The sequence below is a fragment of the Aplidium turbinatum genome, chromosome 3, assembly GCF_918807975.1.
Source record: "Aplidium turbinatum chromosome 3, kaAplTurb1.1, whole genome shotgun sequence".
NCBI classification, from domain to species: Eukaryota; Metazoa; Chordata; class Ascidiacea; order Aplousobranchia; family Polyclinidae; genus Aplidium; species Aplidium turbinatum.
The window spans coordinates 44091499-44114422 of record NC_137474.1 but is presented as its reverse complement, the minus strand read 5'-3'; the positions used below and the strand labels follow the sequence as shown (position 1 = coordinate 44114422).

Here is a 22924-nt window from a genome sequence, read left to right as displayed (position 1 = left end):
TCAAAAGGAATAATAAGATTCAAAGAATCAAGATGAGTTTATTTTTTGTCAGCGCATTGGTCGCGATTTTCTTTTCACAAGTCACACAGACCTATTCAACAAAGGACTTCATTAAAAAGAGCAGCCCGGCCCACATTGCTAGGCTCCAGGGTCCAAAGGGTGAGCCAGGAATGAAAGGTAAGTTAATTGAATGATATTTTGAACTTGGGCGGTCAAACAATGTCAGAAATTTAACTCTAAAATGACCGTGCGAGTCAATTGACGTCAGTTAGATATTCGTCTCGTACCTCTATTGCACAGCGATACTTTACACTGTCACGTTATAACAATTACTTTGTCGGTTGTTGTTATTTCTTTGTATTTTATTGTTCTTCAATTGTTGTTTTAACATTGAAAGCACAAATTTATTTACATAAAAATGACGAAACGCGTCAATTGACGCATCCACATGGATATTTAGCAAGCTGTCGAAATAATGGATGTTTTGTTTACTTGCATCGCTTTATAATGAAAAAACAATGCAAAGCAATGTGATTAGGCTTACTTCTGACAAGTATCACACTTATTAGGAGTAGTCTAAAATATATCTGAGCATTGAACATACAAGCCTCTTGGGTTATAGCGTCAACTACAATAGGTGAAACTTGATTTACTATTGTTAGCATACAGTACAACGATATCGTCACATAGCAACATTGCTATATGTTAAAAAATTAATTTTTTGAAGATTGACCTGATTATCAGTACAAGGCTGAGCAATTACTACCGGATGCTTGATGAAGACCTCCCGGGTCACTTCGCAGCTCCCCATTGCAGTAAACGCATTCTTCAGAACAATTTTTTTATTTAATATTGCTTCGTAAATGTGATTATTCTTCAATATGAACAGACACAGTTCAGCAACAATACGACATATACCGAGATTGGCAGAGTAAAGTTTTCCGATTGTTGAAGTGTTGTTGCCGGGGAATTATTCCGTTCACTAGGTGTCGCTGAATGGAGAGCAGTCCTGAAATGCGTTGCTCAAGCGCACACCCAGAGAGTCGAACCAGCGCCGTGTGATCTTGAGCCGGGCGCGTAACCACTGAGCTAACGGGGCAGACAAACATCTGCCGAAGCAAAATATCCAAAAATAATCTACCAAGGCTTGTGCAAAGGGTTTAATTGAATAAAGTAAATATTAATAATAATATCGCCTGCTGGGTGTTTGATGCAGTGGAATTATGCGCACAGCAGACTGTTATGGGTTATGACTTCACGTTGTATCCTCGCTAATAGGTCTGATGAGACATTGCATCATGCAGAATGCATAGCGAGTTTTTAGTTTGTCACATTCTTTGTTTGAATAACTTATCACATTGTTATTTAGGTGTTTGCATCAGACTCAAGATGGTCCATGTTACAATCAAACATAAATATGATGATGATAATATTAATGCTGTTAATACGTTGAACGTTTATTTTATTCACTTGCTTCAGATTTGTTTTCTATATACTACATGTCACAGATACAAGCTATAAATGATTGCAAAATTGTTGTCAAAATAATCCGGGTGGTTGATAACCGTGTAAAAATTGAGTTTGGCGAAAAGAAGCAGGTAGTTTGTAACTTAATTTATAACTTTTTTTTCGATCTTACCCCTCTTATACAGATTAAAAATTCTTGTTCCATTTTCGATGTTGTCAAAGATAATTGCAAAAAATATGCTTTATACAATTCTGGCTTTTTAAAGATATTTTGTAGCAAAATCTATCCAAATAATGATGTTTATTATTTTTATGCATTAACTCAACTACTGTAAAACATCTATTCGTTGTGGGTAAATCGAAAGCAAGGTCGTTTCAGTGTTAAAATCTGGACTTGTTTTCCTGCTAACGACCATCATGTACATTTTTCAACCAACGGAAAATGCTGAGTTTTTAAACTGGTTGCCACAATTAGAGAGTGTTACTTGAATTGCTATCTCATAAGCAAAACGCTGTAGCCTACGCCAAGATTTTGTTACTTTTCCTAGCTCATTGGCGTGATGGTAAATTGCGTATTTTGGCTGCTACTTGTACTTTAGAGTAATTTGTTGATCGAGACACGTTAATGACAAAGTTAACAAAAAATTACTAATTAATCGTTATTTAGTCTGAGAGCGCTTTTCTTAATTTTAATTGAACCCATTTTCTCCGTGAAATTGTATTAAAACGTGACAGGACGGTTTTAAAACAAGCATTAAAAGTGCAAGTTTCCTTGTAAGGAAGTAAGCCTGTCAGAAGGAAATATGCTATTTTTCTTCTCTGGATTAAAATATTTTTAAATACGTTGTTCAAACTGGGAACAATCAGGCAAAATCTTTGTCTTTGGGCATTTGTGTCTTTGGGCTTTGACAACATGAATTCAATTTTTGTAATTGTGTGCCCAGTTTCAACTAATCACAATTGTAGATGAGAAACCCCAACGTCAACAGATAATAAAATACTTTGCCTGAAAATCATTGCATTCAAGCTGTAGGTCCATCAATTAAAACATAGACAAGAAAAGTATTGCAGCAAATGTTCATTCCAGCGCAGTTTGCATTGTAGTATCCAATACAATCTACCATGACGTTGCCTTTTTTATTCAAACACTAAAAAGATCGCGCTTTTGAGCTACCTAGAAGGATGTCAACTGACTCATAGGTGTACTATAGTAATACGCAATTTAGTTTTTACCATATCCAAGCATACGTTTGGTGGAGGTCGAACTCGACGTGCACCAGAAGTGATAAAAAAGCTTCCGCTAGTTTTAAAATTTTACAGAGAAGAAAATTTTGTAAACGTTGATTGTTCTTGACTTTTAACTAGATTCGTTTTAATTTTAGAGCGTAGCCTAATGCGCTTCACAATAAGCCACTAAGGCTACGATTGAAAGTAAGTGGGAAGCCGTCATTTTGCCGTTGAATTTCCAAACTTGAATTTTGAAAAGTAATCTTGAATCTTGAAAAGTAAAATCAACTATCTTTGCATTACTTCGGCACTGCTGATGACTAGCCAGGGTCAACAATCTCAACAAGCATTTTTTAATTAATTTTTTTTTAGCACGATTATCTAAAAAAGTAAGCTTTTTGTATTGTTTTAACGTTTAGCAACATTAAAACGTATCAAGCGTAAAACAATAACTAAACACCACAAAGATATCCTCTGGTTCATTATTCTGCATTACCTCCAACACTTGTAACAACTGAACAATAAAGACACTATTTTCAAATAAAACTGCTTGTTTTGGTTTTGAATCTTTATCCTCGAACTGACAAAGCCTTGATATGTTATTCTTGGTAGTTTTGCATACTTGTAGAGGCTTTTGACGGAAGACCGGTTACCGAGATTGGCAGAGTGAAGTTTCTGATTGTTGAAGTCTTGTTGCCGGGGAGTTATTCCGTCCATTAGGTGTCGCTGAGTAGAGAGCAGTCCTTAGAATGCGTTGCTCAAGCACACACCCCGAGAGTAGAACCAGCGCCGCTTGATCTTGAAGCTTCTTCGTTCACGAAGTCAGATGCTAACCAACTGAGCTATCAGGGCGGACTTTATTACGTTGAGGGCCGTAGCAAGGCCACACTTCGATGTTTTGCATATGGACAAATGCTGCTCTTTAATGCACTTCAATTTAATTTTCCTCTCTGGAGCATAACATTTAAAGTTTTACCAATAGCTCTAAACGTCTGTGATGCAAAAATAGCTCAGGTGCAGTCAATAGAATTAGCTGGTTTTATATTGCAATAAAACATTTCAGGGGACCGTGGACAATGCAATGACTGTAGAGAAAAGATTAAAAGACTTGAAAGAAAGCTTGTGGCGTTAGAAAATAACTACCACAGAAATTGTGACGACCTCTACCAAGCTGGTGTAACTTTAGACGGCTATTACAACATAGAAGTGAACGGTCAAGTAATGGAGATTTTCTGTGAATTTCAAAAGAATGGCGGCAACTGGATGGTTTGTCCTATTAAATAAATCTAGCACGGTTAAGTTTAGCTCTCATAGAGCGATATCAACTTCACAGATTAAAGACCAGTGTTTTACACTGGCCCTCTAGCTGTTTATCAATGTTTGTTATTTTAATATATTCAATGGTGATTAGCCTACAGATCTTTATAAATATGATTATGTATATTCTTGTGGAACTGCGTTGCTTCCCAATCTCTGTCTGCTGACGTATATTCTGTGTAGAAATCACCACATTTATAATGCTACGTTGATTTTACTTGAAGTATGAAAATAATGATTGACAAATTTCATCAAGTAACAAAAGATCCGTCCTCAGAGCATCTTGACAAACTTAACGAATGGAGGGCGTGGCCTTTTCAGTAGTTTTTGGCAACTCCATTTTCTAATAAATAATAGAAGTATGACGTCATTACTGGCAAAATTTATGCGTTGAAAATTATGTAACGGTTAAATAATTGCTGGCTTAAGGTAAGATGTAGTTAGGGTTTAAGTGAATTTAAGTTTTATTTTGAATTTTGACAAAATAAAATAAAAAACATACCACCTCAGGTCTTACCATTCCAAAGTATTATGATAACTGCAAAAAGGGGAAGTTTGTAATTGTAAGTGCATATCAATAATATGTTACATCAAATATAGTTTCTACTTTCTAGAAAGTAGCTACTATATTTGATGCAATTTGCTTTGCTTGGCATTAAGTACTTTGTTTAGTATTAAATAATATTTATTGTTCCATGATATATTATATGTCTATAAAATTGTTAGTAAACTTTTTCAATTTATTGGTTTAGATTTTTCAAAGACGATTTTCCGGTGAAGTTGATTTCTATCGGAAATGGAATGACTATGTCAAAGGATTTGGCCAAAAATATGGAGAGTTCTGGCTCGGTATGATCGAATTCGTTTTTAACAAAAATTTTATGATACAATAATTACTTGCAATCAACAGAATATATATTGTATTGGTTAAAGCACCATTTATAAATAATTGTGGTCAATTTTTTTCTGAATAAAGCTTTATACCGAAATTTTGCTGTAAGATCTCGAGCTTCCAAGCAATATACGAGACTTTTAAAGAACAAGCCACCTTTTCAGAACCCTAGTTACCTCGTTCAAGAAAGAGGTTTTGAAGATTCATCTTAAAAGCAGAAAATAAAGTTTTTGACAAAATAAAGCTTAGAATACCACAGATAAGTGATTGACGATAAATTAACACTAAAAGTACCGAGAGGTTATTTTTGACCGTTTTTCCTTTTCAAGTAAATGATTCTTCGTCCGTTTTGAAAGCTGGAAAGCGTAACCACGAGTATTAATTATTATCATAAAAGTTTACACTGTTGAGTTTACCCGTGCGAAACTCTCATCACCAAACAATCTAATACATTTAAACAAAAATGCATAACAGAAGTTGCTTCCAACAAAATAGAGTTAATCGTACAACTAACTATTTTAAAAAAAATACGTCGTAGAAGCCTATCGAAACGTTTAACTCTTAGGCGGTTGGGCTCCTGGAGTCTTGCTCAGTTTGGGGGGGGCTGTCGATTCTTCTTATGCTTTAGGAGTGATATCTCTGTTATTTTTTAAGGCACGGTTTCAAAATTTGGGATTCACTTTGTAAAACTATTCACGCAGAGCATATCCGAAAACTAAAACTATGTAAATTTTAAAACTGCTTATATACGTTGAAATGTTGATGTGACTTATGACGTTTGAATTATTTGGTATTTTTTGATAGAATAATGAAAAACATGCATTGCAATATTGTGATTAAATTTTTTTTACATAATCTCAATTTAAATCATTTGATTAACGAGACATGGGCCAAATTAATTGCTTTCATCCAGCTGGTGGGAAAATTTTGAACAATAGAATATGAAATATTTCAGAGGATGTGCTGAGAAATGCCTTATATCTCTCAATCTATAACCTTTATTCGCTCAAAATTTCAGCTCAATAGAGGTGAATAAAAGTTAAGAAAAGTCAAGAAATCCCGTAGTTGCAGCCTCAGTGGTTTTAGAGATACAACTGTTGATACAAAAAAGTTGAATTGACAGCCCCCCCCCCAACCTTCAAAGGGTTAAGGGATCCTAAGCTGCGGTTCAATGATATCCCCTGGACCTCTCATCAACGCTACTGCTACTCCTGCTTGGTCTAACCCTGCAGTTCTCAACCGGGGGTCCGTGGACCCCCAAGGAGTCCGCAAAACGTTTTCAGGAGGTCCGTGAAATTATCTGAATTTTCAGCATGATTGATTAATTAGAACATGTAAAAGTTGGCTGTGCTTTATTTGTATTTGTATTTCTGTGATTCTCAGTCTGTGCATCGCGACGTCCTGAGTGCATCGTGTGAAACTTCAAAGAGGATCGCATAAACCTTTGATTTCCTAACTATTAAAAATTCCTTGTAAAAAAAATCTTGTTGTAAAGATATGTAGGTTATGTTTAACTTAATTCGTTCTAGAGGGCAAACTGATAATCAATTTCAAAAGTGCAAACGTTAGTCAACAGCCTATCAGCACTTATAGTATTGCCATGATTGTGATTACAACGAAAAGTTGATTACAAATGAAAAAAAGAAGAAATTCTTGGTAAATGTTGCAAAAACTATATTCAACCAATATTTGATAAAATTTAGAGAAAAACATTAAATCAGCATATAAATCACTGATAATTGATCCTGTGTGCTAACATATACCGTCATCAATCGTCAAAGGTGCGTCGGGAGTTTAGCAAATTCTTCTAAGTGCTGTGTCTCTTCGAAACTTATTCAACATTTGTTTTCGTTAGGAGACTCGATATAGCCTGCTAAGTATTAGATAAAAGTATTCAGCTGTCCACGACCGCTTCGAGTCCCCAAAATGGGCCCGTCAAAACAAAGAGCTTGAGAACCGCTGGTCTAACATATTGTTATCAGAGACAACTGACGACGTGATATAGCCTAATAAAAACATCTTTATTTTAACTGTTGTGGTAAGCTGGAAAAATCATGAAGCTAGACTTGCTGTAGCGGACAAGTTGCTGTGAACAGCTTTGTTGAAAAGCTGGTGACATTCAACTCTTTGTTCTTTTCAGGACTGGAAGATTTACATTCGATTTTAAGGACAGGACGTCACATGTTGAGAGTTGACATCGAGGACTGGGAAGGAAACACAGCCTACGCTGAGTACAGGCATGTAAACACGAGGCAGAATCAGAATGCAATGTTCCAACTGGTTTATTGGATAGTGTGCACTAAAGTGGAGAGATGATTCTTATATATTTTCCGTCATAGGGGTCACAGAAAAAATATGAATCTCAAAATAATTTCAAATCGTTGTAGGTTCATTAAGTCACCAGGCTGTAATGAACGAAAAAAGGTGAAACACGTTTGACTGAAAACTCAATGTCTCCGTGTTAGAAAAATTCCGTAGCTGTCTTTAAGTAGTCTTTAGCATGTCTTTAAGTGTCTTGCCAAACGCATATTCACATGCTCTTGAGTGGTGTCGAACCGGCGCCCTATCCAACGTGGAACCAGAGTTTTCACCACTCGGCTATGCATAAACTCATAAACTCACACACACGCGCAGGGAAGGAAACAATGCCGCTCTTAATTTCTTTTTATAACAATCAAATAGACTTCAATTTAGCTGACAATATACAATTGTCTGCCCCATTAGCTCAGTAGTTACGCGTCCGGCTCAAAATCACGCTGCGCAGGTTCGACTCTCGGGACGTGTGCTTGAGCAATGCATTTCAGGACTGCTTTCCATTCAGCGGCACCTAGTGAATAGAATAATTCCCCGGCATCAACGTATCAACAATCAGAAAATTCCACTCTGCCAATCTCGGTAAGCGACCTTGCATCAAGAGCCTCTAGAAGTATGCGAAACTACCAGGAATAACATATCAAGACTTTGTCAGTCCGAGGATAAAGATTCAAAACCAACCAACCAACGATTTTGGGGTGCGGGTGATAAAAAACATTTTTGCAACTTACTTTTCTTACAGTTTTTTATTTGTTTTTTTTTATCCTGTATATTAAGTAACGCTAATATTTTATCGCAGAACCTTTTCAATTGGAGGTGAATCCACGAATTTTCGCTCGACATTCCAAGGGTATCGTGGAAATGCAGGTTGTTATAAGTCTTAAACTTTTCATAGAACTTCATAAAACTGCATATGAAACGTTTCATGAAATTGCAAATGAAATGTTCATAAAGCGTTTCATGAAATAGCACGTAAAACGTGTCATGAAAGTGCACATGAAACGCATCATGAAACTGCAGATGAAACGTTTCCTGAAACTGTACATGAAACTGTACAACTCACATGCTTGCTTTGTTGCATCTATTGAGTTTCAGTGAAAAACCCCAATTTTATTGATTATTTAAAAAAGCTCCGTGAAAACTTCTGATTATATCATAATGCTTACATTTCTGGTAACATATTTTTAGGTGATTCATTGTCCTATCACAATAACCGGCAGTTTTCCACAAAAGATCGCGACAACGATGCGCATTACACTCGCCATTGCTCTACTACCCACTTAGGTGCTTGGTGGTATAATGAATGCCACACCGCCAATTTGAATGGAAAGTACATGGGATATGGAACCACTGATGACAACAGAGGAATGACATGGTGGCACTGGAAAAAATCACATTATTCGTTGAAGAAAAGTGAAATGAAAATACGTCCAGTGAGACGATGAACTTGAGACCAACACAGTCGTATAACTTGTACAAAAGTAAGGCAAATATATGAAAGCCTATTGTGAGACTTGCCTGTGTTTGAACCACCAAAATATCATGTATGAACTATCGTGTAACTAAAATTCTTTAACTTTAACATTTTGAGTGCTTTCCTAAAGATCAGACTTGAAATAAAGTTATTAAATATACACTTGAGTTGAAGATAAAGTAGACCTATAGAAAGACAATAGAGGGGAAAAGAAGAAGATTAGACGAGTAAAGAAGTACTTAGCATTTTCATTGATAAGCTTGTTGATTCTTATCTTAAGTTCCATTTCCAGAAATACTGTTGGGCAGAATCTGTGATGTGGCATATTTTATCAAGAGTTTTTAAAACGCTTATACTTCCATACGTGTGGAAAGTGTTGTTTTCCCATGTTTACTTACCTTACGTCAAAACAGTTGTTATTTTATAATTTATCTTTTGATTTGTTAAAATATAAAGAAATTATTGTTATAAATTGGTAACTTTTTTTTTGATTGTAGAAGTTTAGATTATTTGAAAGTTTACGCCATGTTTTTCCACTATTTGCATTTTTCAAACTATGCTTAATTTAAAAACTAGGAGGTTTTGTTTTATTTTGGTAAACCTCATGGCTTACATTGCCGTTGAATGAATAATTCCAACAGTTTTAAAATGGTCAATTGTTTTCATATATTTAATCAAGAATTATATACATATATTAACCACATTTTATATAGCGCCATCATATGTTTTATTGCAAATTGATTGATTTAATCCATGAGATTAAAAATTCTGATTGGGTTTGTCTTCTTTGTCTTCTTTATTAAACAGTCGTAGGACAGTGCGTTTGCAGACAAAATTGCATAAATCTAATATAAAAAAAAAAGAACTTCCCAGATCTTCCAAAAAGCGACGAAAATGTGCTGGGTTGGTGGGAAACAATGACATTGTGATCATTGGCTAGCACTGACGAAAGCCAACTGCAGAAAATGTGATACTGGTAATGGGAAACTTATTCAACACAAGGAATGTGTCGCTTAGCAAGGATAGCTGACCAGACACTATCAACAAAACTATGGTCTTAGTTTTAAGAATTCATAATTTGTTGTCCTGACTTAGTTTGGCACTCAACAAACTTCACATGTCTGATCCAACAAACGTTTTACACGTGACTCAAAGAGATGTAGTTTCACTAATAGTATAGGTGTCGGTTTCGACACCTTCTGTCGTTAACGTTATAGACTTTTACCCGTCGCACTTACTAGTCGTTAAGTAAGACAATAAATCAAACATAAAATTAGTCATAGGTAAGCTGTTTGATGATACCTTCTTTTTGCAAAAGCAAAGTCTCACACTAGTCGACTCTGTAATTAAAAAGGGATTAGTGTGAGCTGTAAGATAAGTTTGTCGTTAATCAGACATAAGCTGTCTGATGACGTCTTAATTTTGCAAAACGAAGTCCCAAAATAGTCGGTTTTACAAGTACAAGTAAAAAGGTTTAGTGTGAGCTGAAATACGAGATTTTCACAAACCAAACAGAAGTTATCTGATGGGTCGTGCCTTATTTATAACACACACAGCACAGCCAGATATTTCTACTGTACTCAGTTCCTCTGAGCAATCCAAAATTTATACAGAGGATGAGGTTTGGAGGAGAATAGTGTGTGTTTTCTAAAAAAGGCACAGCTCATCAGCTTATTGTGTGTGCTATAAACATAGTTTTTGCACAAATTTACTTTTAACTTAAGGAAACTACTTTTAATTTGGATTTAATAGGTATAACGCTCTGATTGCTGAAAAAATAACTTACATCGTTGACTTTTGGGGTCCATTAGACCCAACTACAGTACATAACGTTTTCAAATTTTACAACATTGCACACAAATTTTTATTTCCTAGTTTGCAATTGTGTAAAATACAACAATCTTTGTTCTTTTTGAAATTCTTTGACTTTAATAAAAAACATCAACTCAAGGCGTAAGTTTAAGAACAAAGCTCAACATGAAATGTGAAGAACGCTGAAGGTACTACTTGTTGATTGAGTTTAAATTGCTTTTCAAACCCAAAATAAATTACGATTTGAGCTAAACCCATGAAAAAGTTAGTTATTATCCGATAGCACAAAATGCACTGAAAATAAGAGGATATCAGACACGACGGGTAACATAATTATGTAGAAGATATGTCAACTCAAAAATGGTTTTGGGGTCCGTTAAACCCAATCGGTATCTAAGGGTTAATTTGGAGGCTGGAAAGCTATCTTGCAGGTAAGGAGCAAATAGGTTTCTTTATCTCTTTCTTGTAGATGTCAACAAACAAATTAGACTACTATCTTCTATTATCGTCCTATGCATCATGGCTTAGCCATGCTTGTATTTACAGTAGAATGGCGGTTCACAGAACTGAGATTAAAAGTGAACTTTTATCTAACCTTTTAATTCAACAAAACTAACAAAAATGACGTCGAAATGGCATTTTACACTGAATAAAACTGACACGTAAAACTGAGAAAAAGGTGTTGGATTTCCTTTGTATAAAAAATTCATTTTCTCCAAGGAGAAGGCTTGCGGTCTTGCTTACAAACGGCTTAGTCAGGAAAGAATTAGTTTTGCTAAAAAAAATTCGAAGATACAGTAAATTGTGGAAATCGATCAAGAAAATTGAATTTAAACACAAGGTAGTTTTCACTGAGCTTGCAGTAATCTGCTACGTCTCTCGCATTTAGAAAAAGGTAGTGATGATAATACGGAAATTGTTAAGAAAAAAATACCATAGACTATGTCAAGTTTGAAAGCTTCTTACATACACAGTTTTATGAATAAAAAAAAATTGATGAGCAGCAGCAGTACTACTACTATAGTATAGTATAGTACTACTACTAGTACTACTATTACTAGTTTTTTTAGCAATCTAACGAATATTGCTTGGACTGGAACGGACAACGTAGGGAAATCGCTCAATTCAAGAAAAAAAGGAAAATTAAAAATGAGTGGCCTTGCAGTGCGAAAGCCTTGGTTTGTTTGATAAAAATATCTCATTACGAAAAGCAGGAATATCCATAACTACGAATTGGAAACTCTGTGGAACTAAAACTACTTCATACACTAGCACGGTCACTTGTCTTTATGCGCCGCAGTTATTTCTTTTTCAAATCTTTTCCAGCTTTTGAGAATGGAAGTTTGTTGTGCTATTTTCTTCAAACACTCTTTAATCGCACCCATGTTAAGTTATGGGATAGTAATGGCTGATAGACTGCTTTGTAGTTACTAGTTTACTCTTATAGGATTTTCATTGCATAGGAAAATTTATTCATTATTATTGAATAATCATAAAATAGGACAAACCCCGAAGTTGTGTCTAAACTGTTGAGGAGGCGTTACTCGCATTGGGTTGTCGTTAGATATGGAGAAGTATTATTATTATCAATATTATTTTTAAAGGAATAATAAAATAGCCACTTTTGAAGAAAATTACTTTAAAAATCAAGATGAGTTTATTTTCTGTCTGTGCGTTGATCGTAATTTTATTTTCACAAGTCGCTCGAAGTTCACAACAAGTTACACTGACCTGTCAGTCAAATTATGTCACTGAAATGGGCCTGACTAGCCTTTCTGGAAAGAAGGGCTCGAAGGGTGAGCCAGGGATAAAAGGTAACTTGACTGAATGGTATTTTAGTGTTGGGCCGTGAAACAATATCGAAATATGATCACTAACTGTGCTCGCCAATTGACGTCAGTTATTTAATGTATGCTACAGTATTTCCATCTGTTCTACATTAATATCTTTTCGTTGAAACAACAATTTATGTTTTAGGTAATGACCAGTTGCAAAGTTTTTTTGTATTTTAACATTGAAATCATGAAGTTAATGATCAATTGACTCGTCCACAACTATAATTAGCAAGCTGTCGTGATTATATTATGTGTTTGTCATTGTCAATGATACGCATCAATCCTTGTCATATGTCTTTGATATGTGTCAATCATTATCATTGTCAATGATATGTGTCAATCATTAATTATCATTGTCAATGATACGTGGTAATCATTGTCATATGTCATTGTCAATAATATGTGTCAATTATTGTCATATGTCATTGTCATCGTAAGCACTTCAGCGGTGTCAAACCTGAGGATTTTCCAGCGTTTAATCAAAAACCTCACCACTCGGCTATGCAGTAAGCATTGCCATAATTAGCACAACAAAATATGGATACGATTTGCCGGAAGAAGTTGCTTAAAATACCACATGGTATTACGTGTCATTTTTATGTGGCGGTGTGACGTGACGTAAATTATCTCAAATGCAGCCATCAGAATTAGTTGGTGTGAAAGACCAACAAAACGTTTCAGGAGAGAAAGGAGCCAAAGGAGACCATGGACAATGTGATGATTACAGAGAAACAATTGAAAGACTTGAACGAAAACTTACAGAGTTGGAAACAGATTTTAACCAAAAACTAGGTGAGAATGTGTGGTTTTGATAAACGTTTTTCTGTAGTTTTTATGTAGTATGCATTCACCAACGTACTTGCATACATTTGCACCAGGGTTTCTCAAAGGTTTTGTGCCATAACCCTATTTACAGTAATATATTGAATTTTTGGACCTGGTTATGTTAAATTAATTCCTTCCCAATTAACGTGGAAAACCAACAAAAAACAATAAATAAATAACAAGTCCTCATTGCTTCTAGCAGACTAATAACATAAACAAGACAAATGTTAATCCAGCAACCCGTCACAATTGCTGCATTCAAATTTTTAAGAAAAACTGTGGAAAGATGAACTACTTTCAGTTGTCTTGGAATGTAATAAGGAATATAGGAAGGTAGCAAAAAAATGTCATAATTGCGAGTTTTTCACTTGCTAAGTAGACTAAAGAAATGCTATGCCGGTGACAGCTCTGTAGAGAATTTCTCTGACTTTTTCAACTGTTTGCTTTTGCATGCACAGACTGTGTTTAGCATTCGCTATTTGGCCTAACCTCCGATTGTTTGTTACAAGTGCAATGAAGAAAAGAAGGAATGGTGTAGCAGAATATAATCCTCAAGATTGGCGACTTTTGATTGACAGCTGTAAACGAAGTCTAAATGTGTCTTACTGCATAATGGAATGGTTTATAGATCTGTACCATTTGGACATTCAACAACTCTCAAAGAAAAGTATAACGAAGTCAAATTTGTTTTGGAAAAAATTGCATAATCATTATGAACGCAATTGGACTTTTGCGTTGATGTGAAAATGATTGGATTTCTGCTTGGAATGCAAGGTGGATACACAAAGTTTCCTTGTTTTCTCTGTTTGTGGGACAGCAGAGCAAGCGATCAGCATTGGAAAAAGAAACATTGGCCTATGAGAAGTAAAATGATTCCTGGCGAGAAAAATGTTCAAGCTCATTCTCTGATGGAACGATAAAAAAATTGTGTTACCTTCTCTTCACATTAATATAATAATAATAATGGTGTTGCAAGCACAGTAATGCTTTTTCACCTTCATGATAACTTACGCAGCAACGTTGGGTGTAATACTGTAAAGGAATTTGTAAAAGCACTCGATAAAGATGGAAATTGTTTCAGATATATTTGCACAAAATTTCCAGGATTAGCAATTGAAAAGTAAAAGCCGGCATATTTGATGGGCCTCAAATCAGAAAATTAATCAATGATCCAAACTTCCCATCTTTTATGAATGAAAAAGAAGTAAGTGCAGGGATGCTTTTGTGAATGTTGTTAAGGATTTTTTTGGAAATAAAAAGGCATCCAATTACAAAGAGCTCGTGTCTAACTTACTCAGAAGACTCCAGGATACTGATGTTAACATGAGCATCAAACTTCATTTTATGCACAATTATCTCGACTACTTTCCTCATAATCTTGGCAATTCGAGTGACGAGCAAAGGGAGCGATTTCATCAAGATATTTGTGAGATGGATATCGTAGATGGAAGTCAGATATCAAGGGAGATGGGATGCTACCATGCTAGCTGACTATTGCTGGTCTATTAAACGCAATGATGCTTTTGCAGTTCATACTCGTAAATCTCTTAAGCACAAGTTTATGGCAAACACTTAAGCAAGGTGAAGAATACAAAGCTACCATACCTATTAATCCTTCTGTGTGTACGTTTTTAAGATCTTTGTTGGCTCGCTGAAATTGATTTATGTCTTTTGACAATACATTTGACTCGTGAATAGATTTCACATGAGCAATTGTGCATAGGTGCACTCATGCAGTGGAATCACCGCAACTAGAAAACTAGATCTGATAGACAAAAACTAACTTCATTTTTGAAATAAGCTACCAAAAATTAGCTAAAAACAGTTGAAATATCTTCGGTACTACAATTTTTTTTGCTAATGTTATTATTGTTTTTTATTTTCATGACAAAGTCATCATCAAAACAGCTTTAAGCCACAATTGCGACGATCTTTACCAAGCTGGTTTCACTACTGATGGTGCTTACAACATTTCTGTAAATGGACAAGTGATGGAGGTTTACTGTGAATTTCAAAGAAATGGCAGCAATTGGATGGTTTGTTATTATAGATAAAAAGTTACTAAAAGTTACTACTGTATTATAATTACGAAGCTTTCAACAAGCAACGGACCTCCAGGTAGGTTTCTAACAAATAACATCCAAACTTTACAGTATTCCCTATGTTAGTGATACTTTAATTGATATAATCAGATCGCACACAAGTTTGACTAATAAGGTTAAACCGTTCGATAATGCTGAAATATTTATGATAAAAATTCCTTAAAAAGGAAAGCAATTAAAAAAATTTTATGAGTCGCTTATTGTAAATTGCATTTGTTTAATGTACAATCAGACATCCAAAGTAATTTGCACAAAAAATCTGTTTATTGGGTCTTTTTAATCCCAAACTGTTGTTGTAACCTGCACAAAATTGTAGCTGTTTTGTCATTGTGTAGGTGAAATGTTCAATTTCGTCTTGTAGATTTTTCAAAAGCGATTTTCTGGTGAAGTTGATTTCTTTCGAAATTGGAATGACTACGTCGAAGGATTTGGTCAAAAACATGGAGAGTTCTGGCTTGGTATGACTTATCTTGTTCAAGTTAAATGCAACGAGATTGCAATAGGACAGAAGCGTTAAACATACAGCCGTGGGCCAGGGAATGTCCCGCGATACGGATTTCAATGACCGGCTTAGTATCATTTAAAAAATAATACTAAATTGCTTCTTTCTACTGGGATTGAAAAAAAAAAGTTCTTGTTTTTAACATTTAAAGCCAACAAATTGATACTTTTGATGTCATATAACATCCTGAGATAGTTAAAGACGAACGACTCTACAAAGTTGTGAAAGCTTGCATTGTTAGACTCTGATTAGAAATACTGCACATCTCTTTTATTAAATTAGCTAAATTTAAAACAGCTAATAAAAAACAATAACCTTGGTTATAAAAACAAAAGTTCAAATGCAAAAACAAATGTTTTTTGATAATACAAAGTTATGGTTAACATTCAGATATCAAGTCACAAACACAATTGTAAAGTTTGCTACTTGTTTCATACGTCTCACACACAGCTGATCTATTTGCCGTTGAGTGAACGTCTCCATCTTTAAACACACACGAAACATTTTCATCCACCAAAAATACATGAAACGAAATGAAGAAATCATCTGCTTCGGAAAATGCTAAACTTGCTAAGACACATTGGGAAACCCATTCTTACTGTAGGCTACAGAATGTAGATAGATACATATAGCTTCTTTTATTAGTTTGAACAACGTTGTAGCCTTGCGTACGCAGAATTTGTGTTTATTGCTCTTAATGATGACATTAAGTAATGGCATAAACATCGTCAGTATATTCTGACCTACTGTAGCACGTTCAGATGCTGCCACAATCATCAAAACATATTTGCGGTAGCATGCAAGCTGCTGTAATTAGCTTTGCTGTAATGAAGACAATAAATTTGTTCTACTCTTCAGGACTTAAAAATTTACATTCGATCTTAAGCGCAAGACGTCACATGCTAAGAGTTGACATCGAGGACTGGGAAGGAAACACAGCGTACGCTGAATACAGGCAAGTAATCATGAAACAACATTTTAAAGCAATGGCTTAGTGTTTTTTTTTTTGTTTTTTTTTATAGCAAGCACTATCTTGATATCAAAGTGGGGAGGTACAGCTTGCATGTTGTTCCGACCCATGCCATTCAAAGGCAACGCAGGGAAAAAGTTTTCGAAACGTTAGTTAGAGCTTTATCTGGATTTCTATTGCAAAGAATGAGAAAAGAGAACCATGTTTGTATGAAAATGCACATCTTCGCTCAAGCAATCCAGCAAATTTAAACCAAGTAAAACCAATGACTTGGTTCCATAAACTTTTTCAAAATTACGAAACTCCAAAAGCATTTGCAAAGGTTTCATGTCGTATTATATCACTAAAATTTCATCCAATGAGATAAAGGTAATGTGTGATTACAGAACGTTGTTAATTGGAGATGCATCCACAAATTATCGCGCAACGTTTCGAAGCTTCAGTGGAAATGCAGGTCGGTGCAGATAAAGTGTTAACTTTGAACTTTGTTAACAACTGCAGCTGAATTAATAATTTTTTTACATAAAACTAACAACACAGTTGTAGATCGAGTGCTTTTGCATCTGTTGACCTTCATTAAAAATCAGAGTTTTATTCTTCTTCTTTCGTATGAGAGGTTGATTTTTGGACTACGTTTCATTGGGGTCAAATGTCCGGGCATTCTTCGAGCAGGCACGTGATCGTAGAGTCTTCCAGCGTTGACAGACCAACTGCCATTGGTGGAGTAAACGCCGGGCGGTGGTATAGGATGTGGTCTGCTGTCTGTTCTTCTGCACCACAGTTGCATATCACAGATGTCGATAGGCCCCACCTGTGCATCAGGGATGCGAAGCGCTCAACACCCGTGCGGAGGCGATTCAACCGTACCCAGGCAGGTCGTCTGAGCTCCTTTCCTGGTGGCATGAGTCCAGCGTCGGGGACAAAGATGTGGAGTCTGGAGATGTTGTGCGACCACTCCTCTTGCCAAGTATTGGTGATCCAGGATGAGGCACTGGTGTTTTGCCACAGCAAGGATTGTGCTTGATTTGAGGCGTAGATGTTTATTGATTAAGAACAATAGCTTTTGAAACATTATAATTGTAGTGCAATGTTTGCGTTTCTCGCATCACGTTTGCTTTGTATTAGGTGATTCTTTGGCGGTTCACAATAATCAAGAGTTTTCCACAAAAGATCGCGACAACGACGATCATTCCACCTCTCATTGTGCTGTTGCCCACTTTGGCGGTTGGTGGTACGAACGTTGCTACGCCGCAAACTTGAATGGAAAGTATTTGAGGGATGGAACCATAAGCCTCACAGGAATAGTGTGGTATCACTGGAAACGCTCATATTATTCGTTGAAGAAATGCGAAATGAAAATACGTCCAGTACAATAATGAACTCAATATGATATTCAGCCCAGTTAAGTATTTAAAAAGTTATGTGGAAGTAAAATTATTATCTATTGCCAAAGTTTATTGATTGAAACAAGAAAAATATATGCAAATCAAAAATATGCTTAAAAGTTTCTTTATTGACTGTTTTAATATTACGTCAAAGATAAGAGTCGAAGTTGCTTCATTACCAATAAGCATCTAACTGGTTGCAATTCAAAGCAACAAATTGTTAGTTTGTTTTTCGGCAGCCGATTGTAGGAAGAATTGACAGCGATAGACATTGTGTTTCGCCCATGAGGCTAGACTTGTCAGTATCTCATCATTAATTCATGTCACACGGTATACGACCAACACCTACCTACTAGTGAGCACTCAGCCTTACGCTGATAGCCAACAAGAATGCTCCCTTCTTCACAAAGTAGAAGTTTATTTTCATAAATTTGTCATTTAATTTCTATATGTTATTAACAACGTAAGATAATATTTTAAGAGTAGAAATCGACTTTATTATTTTTACAAAAACGTTGCATAATCGTTTTTCGTTTCGAGCCATACCAAAATTTCATTTTATAAATGCTGCTTAAGAAGATTGTATTGCCAAAATTTGTAAATACTCTTAAGCACATAAATAGTGATATTTTGATATTATAGTTTTTATAGAAAATTTTAATTTTAGGCTTTTCAGAGAGCTTCTTTGAAGTTAAAACATTCCATCCATCCTAACTTAAAGAGCGTACAAATATTTTTTCTAAAATTAAAAAAAAATATTACAGTACAATAAAATTGTTGAACTAAAGAGGGGATAAGCATCGGGTAACGTAAATTTGTTTATAGTTTGTGAATAGTCGACAACCATTCTTGGTTTATGCCGTCCATCTCTTGCAACCAGCACCTGTGCTTGCCAAGGTAAATAGGAAGGTAAAATGATTTTCTTTGATAAAAGTTTGCTCACCTCCTCTCGGATGATTTAGCGATGTTCTTGGTTAACCCTTTGCCTTTCAACGTTTTTTTGGAACTTAACTGCTCAAGGGGTGGGGGCGTTTTAGGATCAAACTCAATCAGCTGTTATGTGTGATCCGCTGGTGCTATTTCAACAGAAGTTACACTGGTGTAAAAAAAAATCATTTGTTTATAAGTTTGAAAAGTCATTATTCTAAAATTTTATATGTTAAACTTGATATTTCAACTTTTGCAAAGGTACCCAAAAACGACAATTTTTTTTATCTTGCCGCCGTTTAATTACCGTGCTAATCTGATTTCATGCAAAGTGCTGAAGAACAAAGAGCTCGATCAGCTGCCCGAAGTGTGTTTGCGGTGTGCATACTCATTGCATTGATAAAGATTTACGACTTGCGACCAAATCTTATTGTAGGCTACTCATTAATTCTAAAATAGTTACATAGTAATATTGTTACACGAATTTGAAAAAACAAAACAGCATTTGTTGTTTTATATTTTTGTCCTAAACTAATGCTTTCCGAAACTCATGGCCAGCTTCTAGTTTTATGGAGCCAAACTTCTCATAAGTAACACCTTAGCCTACTTGAATAGCTGTTTACATCTTCGTTTGTGTATTTTAGGTCTACAATATTGAGTTTGTAGTATGAACATTTTTAGCAGAGAGAAGACAATTGAACAAGCTGTTGAAATTATCTGGAATTTCTAAGTTCAAATTAGGCGCTTTTGAAATTGTGAATTTGTGTCAAATCACATCAAAATATCATGCAGGCTACATCATAAGTCATTTGGCTTACGGGTGTTTGTAAACATGACTCATGAATTACATCCACTTAAATACAGCATTTACATCAACAAAGCTGTTCGAAGCTCACTTTTCATTGAAGATTGTGTCAATCAATTTGAAAATGCATTTTTAGTCCACCAGCGTCGAAATAATGCAACAGCGAAGTGAGGAACATGGGTAAACAAAGGAGATGTGAAATAAACCCACAGACAGCAAATTTACATTAATTTAACTTTTACAAATTTTGAATCAATGTAAAAGAACTGAATTGCTGAATGGGTCGTTAACACAAAAAATACGCGTAAAGGCGACAAAGCGATACAAGAGCAAGGCAGCGATTATGTTTCTGGCCAAAAAAATTTAACTTTTGACTTCAAAGACAAAAATGATTATAATGAAGCTTCAAAATTTTTCGTAAAAAATATTGCAGAGATACAATAAAACATAATCATTTTATGCAGGATTGCAAATTATTTTCTATTACTTTAGATTGCCAAGAAATGGCTTCTTGGTTGATAAAACGTGGCTACAATTCTATAAAAAATTCTTAGTCCTACTACATTGAAGTAATGAAATGTTTTTTGTGATTTTTCCTGATTACGTTTTACAACATCCGAAAAGTAGAAAATAAAAATGATAAATAGTTTCACATAACCATGGTTTGTAAACGCTTCACAAAAATTGTTGCGTAGATTTTACTGTTAGACGTAAAACGTTTGTAAAAGAAAACTGTCTGGTTACGTATTTATAATGTTTATTGCGCTGTTATCGAGTTACAAACTGCCTTTGTTGTCTACCTTTGTGGTTGCCAACCAGCTTAGAGCTGCATGCAAACTACGAATTTATGGCATTTGCATCGTGTTATGATTTCCGCAAATTTTCCACAAAGTCTTTGTTTTTATCGTGATATTTTTGTGCCTTTTCTGTCCTAAACTTGAAGTTACTGTGCACCACAATCCATATCTCTTTTTAGACTCAGTCTTCATTGAAAATCTTTTGTGTGGTGCATCATTTCAAATAGTGTCTTCCCCTGAGCTGTTACACAAACCGCCCAGAGCCTGGTTGAGTATGAATATTATAGCCGTTGAGTTGCCGTTATTGTATGTGTGGATTTATTAGATGTCTGACTAAATTTATCCCAAAGTCGAGCAAATTCTGCTTTCGGGATTTCTGCTGTTATTTACGGTATTTTTTGATAATAAGTTTAGGCAGCATTTTTCCAAGATAAAAGAAGACATCGGTATTGTTCGTCACTTAGATTTAGTTTTCTCAGCATAGTTTATTCATTCTTTGATCCATAAGTTTATCCCAGTTTTAGTATAATTGGATCGTTTATAAATGGCGGGTCTTCACATTAGCCGACCTCTTATACATTGACGCAACGTATTCAGATGTTGAATCAATGATCAAGAAAGCTGATCTGTTGTTTGTCTTATGTGACGCCGTGCATTATGCCTCATCTGCATTACAAATATTTTATAGTGAAGACGAGGCATTATCATCTTTATTTTGCGCTCTTTGGAACAACGCACAGTGCACGGTGAAACAAAAATGCAACACATAACAACAAGTAGGCGACATAAAGCAGGGAAGGGACATGTAGTCATCGAGTAAGCTGCTAGGTGATCTCATAATTTTGAGTGCATCTCACATTTACTGTTTGCAAAAACGCCACTTCTTCAGCTTCTTCCAAAAGCATTTGCAGTGATACATTTCCTCAATTGCAAGTTTTTTTCTATGAGAGCATTTCCATAGAACGTTTATTTCGAAACTAGGTTTTTCGTGTCACTACCTAAGCGAAGATTTCTTATTGTAACGTTTTTTATTTGTCAATGGATATTTGCTGGTTGAAACAACTGTTTTGAATAGTTTGTGGCCTACATTGATCGTGGATTGCTATTCTTCGTAAAGCTGATAACGCAAAAAAAAACTTTTGCTATTATTGTTTCTAATTACCAACTTTGTGATCACTGGCTTTTCTACTGTAGCATAAGAAATAACGCGCTTTGTGTTAGAGGTCAAACCAAACAATGGAAAACAAGAGGATATTTCTCTCTGCTCACGCATATCGATGTACGAAGCAATTATGAGCTTATGGTTTGTTATCACAATGTAATCCATTTCACGCTTTGCAGGAAGTTAGCTAGAAACAACAAAAATTCACCAAAATCTTGAATTTACAAGAAAACTACACAACTTTTAGCATTAAATTTACCATCATCAGATCTGCTTAGCAATTTTAGGAAAAGTCAAGAAAAACCAAGTGAATGGCGTTACTGTGCTTCAAGTAATCAAAGGAAATATGAGGGGGGCCAAATCTGGCCCCCTTCGAGGAGCAAAGTGTTAAAACTTCGCTACTTGGTAGTGATGGGTTAGCGTTAGCTTCTAAGCTTTGAAATAAACGAAGAGGTTCAATGGTTGAGGCAAATACTCAACAGTAAGAGTTTCCGATCGATAACTTTCTTTGTAATCCACCGAATTCGAACACAATTTCTTCATGCTGATTTAGAAAACCTTGGCCAAGTATGATGTCGGCACAAATTTTTGTTACTACTCCAAACACGACGTTGGCATACTTTTTTTTTTAAGTTTTATTTCAGTACACACTTTCCCCTTCACTTGTGCAGTTAGTTGATCCAAAACCTGGAGATTCAATTTGTCTTGAAGTTCAACCCTACTGTCAAGTACAGTAGGCTAAGACTTTGAAGAACTGGAACAGAAGATTTTCTCTCTATTTACTCACTTGGTTCTATATCCTCGGACTGACAAAGCCTTGATAGGTTATTCCTGGTAGTTTCGCATACTTGTAGAGGTTTTTGACTCAGGGCCGGTTAACGAGATTGACAGAGTAAAGTTTCCGATTGTTGTCGGGAAATTATTCCATCCATTAAGTTCCGCTGAATGGAGATAGGTCCTTAGAATGTGTTACTCAAGTGCACGTCCCGAGAGTCGAACCATCGCCGCTTGATCTTGAAGCTTCTTCGTTACAAAGTCACGCACTAACCAACTGAGCTGTCGGGGCGGATAAGCTTGTCTCAATCCCAACATGTCTCACTCTAAACTCAAGA

The 22924-nt window shown here is 35.5% G+C and overlaps 2 protein-coding genes across 2 annotated transcripts; both read left to right on the top strand.

Moving 5' to 3' along the window:
- Positions 1 to 32: 32 nt before the first annotated feature.
- LOC145766849 (microfibril-associated glycoprotein 4-like) lies at positions 33 to 9402 on the top strand. Its single transcript, XM_082578551.1, has 6 exons — positions 33 to 177; positions 3758 to 3960; positions 4764 to 4860; positions 7044 to 7140; positions 8016 to 8083; positions 8405 to 9402. Exons 1-6 carry the CDS (start codon positions 33 to 35, stop codon positions 8659 to 8661), a joined length of 867 nt encoding a protein of 288 aa, XP_082434677.1. The 3' UTR covers positions 8662 to 9402.
- A 2788-nt stretch (positions 9403 to 12190) lies between these two features.
- LOC145766848 (microfibril-associated glycoprotein 4-like) lies at positions 12191 to 18153 on the top strand. Its single transcript, XM_082578550.1, has 7 exons — positions 12191 to 12316; positions 13019 to 13129; positions 15056 to 15198; positions 15626 to 15722; positions 16625 to 16721; positions 17123 to 17190; positions 17862 to 18153. The coding sequence occupies exons 1-7, from the start codon at positions 12259 to 12261 to the stop codon at positions 18110 to 18112; spliced, it is 825 nt and encodes a 274-aa protein (XP_082434676.1). The 5' UTR covers positions 12191 to 12258; the 3' UTR covers positions 18113 to 18153.
- The last annotated feature ends 4771 nt before the right edge of the window (positions 18154 to 22924 follow it).

Bases quoted from the DNA above. Each gene is read 5' to 3' on its own strand.
- LOC145766849 (XM_082578551.1), top strand. From the start codon at position 33: ATGAGTTTATTTTTTGTCAGCGCATTGGTCGCGATTTTCTTTTCACAA. The intron at 178-3,757 runs GTAAGTTAATTG...AAAACATTTCAG, and splicing joins GGGTGAGCCAGGAATGAAAG to GGGACCGTGGACAATGCAAT. The intron at 7,141-8,015 runs GCATGTAAACAC...ATTTTATCGCAG, and splicing joins ACAGCCTACGCTGAGTACAG to AACCTTTTCAATTGGAGGTG.
- LOC145766848 (XM_082578550.1), top strand. From the start codon at position 12,259: ATGGGCCTGACTAGCCTTTCTGGAAAGAAGGGCTCGAAGGGTGAGCCA. The intron at 12,317-13,018 runs GTAACTTGACTG...AAAACGTTTCAG, and splicing joins GGGTGAGCCAGGGATAAAAG to GAGAGAAAGGAGCCAAAGGA. The intron at 15,199-15,625 runs GTTTGTTATTAT...TTCGTCTTGTAG, and splicing joins GAAATGGCAGCAATTGGATG to ATTTTTCAAAAGCGATTTTC.